Raw genomic sequence first — 5,803 nt, 5'->3', positions numbered from 1 at the left:
AGTGTGTGTGTGTGTGAGAGAGAGAAAGAGAGAGAGAGCGAGACACTGATAAAGACAGAGAAAGTCTTCACCGGAAACTGCTTTGCTCATCCTTTCAAAATAAATAAATGTGCTGTAGATACACATAGACTCCTGTGCGTGTGAGATCGATGCTTTTATTACTTCCCGTCTGGACCACTGTAACTCAGTATATGTGTCTATGTGGGGTCAGTCAGTCTCTGACTCTGGCGTCTGCGGCTAACTGTAACTGGTAAAAGAGAGCGTGTAACCCTGTGCTGGCCTCACTAGCTGCCTGTCTCTTTCTGAGTTTAAATGCTTTCACATTTAAAAACAAACCCCGCCGTACCACTCTGAGCTTCTTCACCCCTACACACCCTCCTGACTGTGTCTCAGGTCAAATTACGAATAACTCACCCGTGCACGTCAGAGAGGCCCCTTCACGGTCCACTGTTAAAACACGTCTTAAAACGTGTTTCTCTTGTATTTAAATTAGTTATTAGCTAACTAATTAATCATTTTACTTTTGTTTGTTTTTATTTATATCTTATGTAATATTATTATGTAGTTCCAATGTCCAGCACTTGGCTTCAGATGTGGTTGTTTTAAAGTGCTTTATAAATAAAGATGACGATGATGTTATATAAGCAGTAAAGGTCAAACAATTGTTAGACTTTTATTGTGAAATCGGGGACAGGAAGTTCTGGTGTACATTCAGGTAAGTTTGACGCAGTCGCAGAGCTCATTTCAACCTGCAGCGGCGCAGCGGCTGATCACCAAATCCCGCAGAACAAAAGAGGAGAAAGCGGAGCGGCCGTCCTCACACCGGAAACACGCGCAGCTAAATACACGCAGGTAAACACGCGCAGGTGAGCTTAGTTTAAATCTGTGTCTCTTCTCAGAATTTCATCTCTTCGTCAGAAAGATGGAGCTGATGGTAAAATGACGTCAGCTAGTGTAAAAACGGCAGCGTGAAGATTACACGTGTTTAAATCATCGATTATTAAATTAAATCAATGTTTTATTTTAGTTTTTATTCCTAGTCTTTAGATTTAAGGGACATCTGTCGCTCTGTTCTGCGCCTGCGCACCGGCCAACGCCTCAAACAGCGGCCGCTCCAGTAATCAATAAGTTATTACGTTATTGGTGATTCATCTCATCGCTGGCTGTGGGTTACCCGGTTATCGGGACCAGGACCAAGTCCATTACAAGGACCAAGACCAGGTCTATGACTAAGGCCCAGGAATAAAAAGAGCAGGAATAACATGGAGGATTATTTTGGGTTGCTTAGATCAGATGTTCCACTTCCTGTTTTAGAACCTCAGCTGACCACATAAATATCCTCCCCCACTCGTGGGGTGGAAGGGGGGTTATTGGATGCACCATCTGTGGGGGCTGGACTCTGTAGGGTCACGGGTTTGACCTCCTGGTTTAATCGATGTTTAAATGATATCAAGGGTGAAAATCTGCTCTGAGATCAGTGATTTTGTGTGTTTTGTCTCAGACGTGATGGAGAAATCGAGCAGCCAGTATGACTCCTTCCTGTTCTGGAGGCAGCCAATCCCGGCTCTCGACCTATCTGAGCTGGAGGACCTGGGTTTGATAGACTGTGAGGCGGCCAACAGCGGGAAGGGAAGGGAGAAGAAGACACTGGAGCTGTGGAGCTGTGATGAAGAGGTGAGGCTAAAACAGGTGACACATGAAAATGTCCCACTGAGCAGTGTCCGACGAGCCGATTTTTCCCAAATCATTATTTGGGAAAAATCTGTGATACAACACTCAAATCTCTGACAGCAGTTATCAAAGTACTGCAGGCCTGATCATGTGATCAGTTCCAGGTGTATTTACCTCACAGCAGGTGAACACACTCCTGCTGAGAAAGTGCGAACACAAACAAAGGAAATATTGCTTCTTATGAAGACGCTCCAGCTTCAGCTTCAGCTTCAGCTCCAGCTGCTTTATCTGCACCTGCATGTAGATTTAGTGTACAGTTCCTGTGGGTGGTGCTGTGAGTGCTTCCATTGGCTGTTCCCAGAGGACATGAGACACTACACATATCAGGTGACTCGGGGTTCACCAGACCGACAAGCTCGAGTCCACACTCCAGACTTTCCTCTCCAGGCCAGGCCAACAATAAATTGTTCTCTCTTTGCCCCACACAGCCACAGTTTCCAACATCACGGTTACTGCACGCGTGTCACACCACAGACACAAGCAGAGTGGAAACCTGACATCATGTCTACAGGAAAGAAATCTCCACGTCCTTCACTTACACGGGGGCTTCACTTTTCCTCACTGCTAATATGAAGTATTAGCAATATGAAGTATTAGCAGTGAGAGAGAGATGATGTGAGGAAGCTGTTTTCCCTGCAGACGTGCAGGGTGTGATGTGGTGTGTAGTTATGTATGTAGTAAACTCTTTGGATAAAGTGTTTGGGTAAAAACAGATTATTTTATTTATTTTATTGCATAAAATAGCTCTGATTGCAGAGTTTCTGACTCCACGTGACTCAGGCTCTCCTCCACAAATCCCAACATCACAGCTAACAGCTGGATTTTAGCCCAACAGCCACTTCCTGCTGCAGACACAGACAGTAAAGTGACAGTAGATCCTGGTTTAACATGAACTGACTGCTGCAGCACTACAGTGATCCCCTCACACTGATGTTTAGCTTCACTGTCCTTATTTTCCTCTGAGGCAGGGGTGGTCAACTCCAGGCCTCGAGAGCCGGTGTCCTTTAGGTTTTAGATGTGTCCTTGATCCAACACAACTGATTCAAATGGCTAAATGACCTCCTCAGCATGTCTCGAAGTTCTCCAGAGGCCTGGTAATGAACTAATCATTTGATTCAGGTGTGTTGACCCAGGGTGAGGTCTAAAACCTGCAGGATGCCGGCTCTCGAGGCCTGGAGTTGGCCACCCCTGCTCTGAGGTATCGATCCTGTCACTAGTTAATAATGGCAGGCTCCATACTGACTGGAGGGGGCGCTGTTTTTAAAACTTCACACATGAAGTTACACCATTGAGCCCTGCTCTCAGGATCTGACATAGATGTAAGTTAGCCTTTCTGCATGTAGAGTTTACTCCCCTCTTGGATGTTGCCCTTGGGCTGCGCTGTACAGAGACCTGTTGTTAACTGAAATGTGTCATTCCCTGTATCTCCTGCAGAGGGAGCTGTCAGAGTTCTCCTCCTTTAATTACTGGAGAGCTCCAATTGCCGCTGTGGACGCCCTGCTCGCTGACCTGCTGCTGTGAAGCCAGCTAACCTCTGACCACACTGAAGCAAAGATGCAGGGTCTGCAGGACAGCACGTTAGGTGCACCACACTTCCAGTTTTCTTCCTGGGTGGAACAGGAAGTGTGGTGCTCTTTGAACCCTTTGATTATCGTTTGGTAAAATAAATTTGACTTGTGATGGAGCAGCTGATGTTTGAAGAACTGCGTCACCCTCTCAGGTGAGGTTCACCTGCAGAACTGAAGAAGATGATGTGACTGGTGTGACAAGGCCTTTTAATTTTCCGGTTTTTGAACAAACGCCTGTGAAGATCACACTGTTCTGTTTCATCTGTGCCTTTTTTCTTTTGTTACAGCTGTTCAGGTTAACCTCACAGTCTGCCCTGTTTATAATTTATTTATTTATTTGTGTAGCTGTAATCAAACCTCGCACTCCTGCCAACAACAATAAAAAAGTCCACAGTTACTCGTAAGTTTGGCTTTTATTACAGTAAAAGTAACTAATAAAGTCACACGATCATTAACTGGCCATGTCTGTGAATTACAGTGACTATGGAGTAAACCTCGTCATTCACAACGAATAAATTCGTGTTCAGCTTCAGGGTCAGAAACACCTCTGTGACATCACTGAGTAACGTTCACAGCACACACCCGAGTGATTACCTCATCACCTGCTGATGATTACAGAATGAGTCGGATAATCAATACATTTGATCAGCAGCTCCTGAAAAATGATCCTCTGAACAGAACCTCTTTCTTCTTGTGCCCGGCGCCTGGTGGTGGATTATGGTTAACGGAGTCAAACATCACAGAAGAAAAAACTTGATTTCTATCATGTGCCTCAGAGCTTCAAACCTTCCTGCACCTGTTAAACAGCGTTTGATTGGTCCAGAGGCGCTACAGGTGCAACTGACAGGAAACCCAGGTGTGCTTCTCTGTGATCTCTGCTGCAGGATTTAGCAGAGCTGCCCACGCACCTGAGCCATCAGCAGGTCTGTGCTGTTACCTGATTAGAAGTACTTTCTTATGTTTCACACCTGAACATCGAAAGTGGAGGTTTAAGCTCTTTCAGATCAAAACCCGGCTGACACGCATTTATTTGACCAATCACGTCTCCAAACATCAGGTCTTATTGGTCTGATTCCTCTCAGGTTAATCATGCATCAAGATAATTTTCTTCTTCTATGATCACCTGGGGTCATAGATCATCTCAGAGAAAACGCACACATCTGTCCTGTCCAACGTGACAGCTCACAAAAACCCATTATCCCTTTAAATAATCGAAACACGTCAAACAGACTATCACTTTTCTTTTTTTATTGGAGATTTATGAATAATTTAAGAATTTAATTTATACACATTTAAATGTGAAATTCCAGAAAACAAAACACAGGACTCTTCTTCTACTACTCCCAACATGTCGTACTCTTCTTTGCTGCGCAGGCGGGAATCAGCCTCTCCTGTTGGCTGATCTGCGGTCAGCCTCGGTCACTGCATCACAGCCCTCTGACGCACACTCTGTTCTTCAAACTGACCTCAGATCTCTTCGCCTCCGCCGGCACAGAGCCCGCCCCCTGGCAGGTTAACACTCTCCGGCTTCCACCTCCGGTGTCGCGGGGCCGCCATCTTTGTAGCACATTAAACATTTTTTTTAAAAAAAATACCTGTTTGTGAAGGTTTTCTGAGCAGGTAAGCGCACCTTTCCGGGTCCCATCCACGCCAGGAGGCGTACGATCGCGAGAACCTTGAGATAAGAAGGTAAAGAAGCTTTATTTTAACTTGTTCCAGCTTACATGCGCGCAGGCTAACTGCTAACAGAGCTATAAGCTTTACAGAGGACCACACTTCCTTTGAAGACTTTCAACATAAAATAGTGTACGGTCCAACTGTGGATTTCAGGTACACTTTTACCGTTAATCAGTAGTTTATTGGTTTGTTTGCTATTAATTAGCCGAGGGGAAAATACTATAAATTTACATTAGTTGTAATATGAATTTTATCTGCATTTTCGTCAAAAACTGACTTTAGGCAGATATCTTCATGACAATGTCTGGTTTTCTTCACTTCCAAAGCCAGTTGGCTGAATGTTGTTATTGAGGGCTATCAAATGATTGAAATGCACTTTAAGATCTTTACTCAGAATTTTCAGGAAACATATTTAATTCACAAATACTAAATGGCATTAATCTGAACAATCCCTGTTAATAGTCCTAACGCTGACAGGAGTGCGGTGATGACGGTTTACAGTTTTACAAAAACATTTAAATCACTGGACCGCTGTAAAGGCTCTTATTTTGAAGGTTACATCCGTACCATCCGGCCGCGTCTCGCTAACTTTTCTCCGTAAACAGACTCGCTAGAGTCGGACGGGCCAAGCTCTCTTAGTGTTCGGCATTCATGTTCTGGTGCGGTTCTAGTCTTGAAGTGTACGCCTGACTGCACCCATTCTTCCGTAGCACGGATCGCAAAACAAGCACAAGCTCCCGCAGACGCCCACGGTGGGGCGGCTAGCATCGAGCCGCTAAGGTTAGCAGCGAGGAGTAGCGCGGCCCCACAAACCTGGAGCCGGTAAG

The 5,803-nt window shown here is 45.1% G+C and overlaps 2 protein-coding genes across 5 annotated transcripts in view; both read left to right on the top strand.

Moving 5' to 3' along the window:
- The first annotated feature begins 700 nt into the window (after positions 1-700).
- Positions 701-3,696, top strand: mllt11 (MLLT11 transcription factor 7 cofactor). Of its 2 annotated transcripts, none has more exons than XM_005946108.2 (3): positions 701-852; positions 1,502-1,674; positions 3,166-3,696. In XM_005946108.2, the coding sequence occupies exons 2-3, from the start codon at positions 1,507-1,509 to the stop codon at positions 3,250-3,252; spliced, it is 255 nt and encodes an 84-aa protein (XP_005946170.1). In that variant the 5' UTR covers positions 701-852; positions 1,502-1,506; the 3' UTR covers positions 3,253-3,696. The 2 variants fall into 2 exon arrangements, with proteins under 2 accessions (XP_005946170.1, XP_005946171.1); XM_005946109.2 differs by having other exon boundaries at positions 707-866.
- A 1,145-nt stretch (positions 3,697-4,841) lies between these two features.
- Positions 4,842-5,803, top strand: part of gabpb2a (GA binding protein transcription factor subunit beta 2a) — a 9,918-nt gene continuing 8,956 nt past the window's right edge. The window contains exon 1 of one of the 3 annotated variants that reach the window (XM_005946120.2): positions 4,842-4,988. The gene's annotated coding sequence lies outside the window, so the exon portion shown is untranslated. Of the gene's footprint in view, positions 4,989-5,017; positions 5,130-5,661; positions 5,799-5,803 lie in introns of those variants that run through there. The other 2 variants (XM_005946121.2, XM_005946119.3) reach the window with 2 other exon arrangements.

This window comes from Haplochromis burtoni, unplaced genomic scaffold (assembly GCF_018398535.1).
Source record: "Haplochromis burtoni strain Fernald_Lab_line unplaced genomic scaffold, NCSU_Asbu1 Contig_472, whole genome shotgun sequence".
Classification (NCBI taxonomy): Eukaryota; Metazoa; Chordata; class Actinopteri; order Cichliformes; family Cichlidae; genus Haplochromis; species Haplochromis burtoni.
This window is presented reverse-complemented; position numbering and strand designations above follow the sequence as displayed.

Bases quoted from the DNA above. Each gene is read 5' to 3' on its own strand.
- mllt11 (XM_005946108.2), top strand. From the start codon at position 1,507: ATGGAGAAATCGAGCAGCCAGTATGACTCCTTCCTGTTCTGGAGGCAG. The intron at 1,675-3,165 runs GTGAGGCTAAAA...TATCTCCTGCAG, and splicing joins TGTGGAGCTGTGATGAAGAG to AGGGAGCTGTCAGAGTTCTC.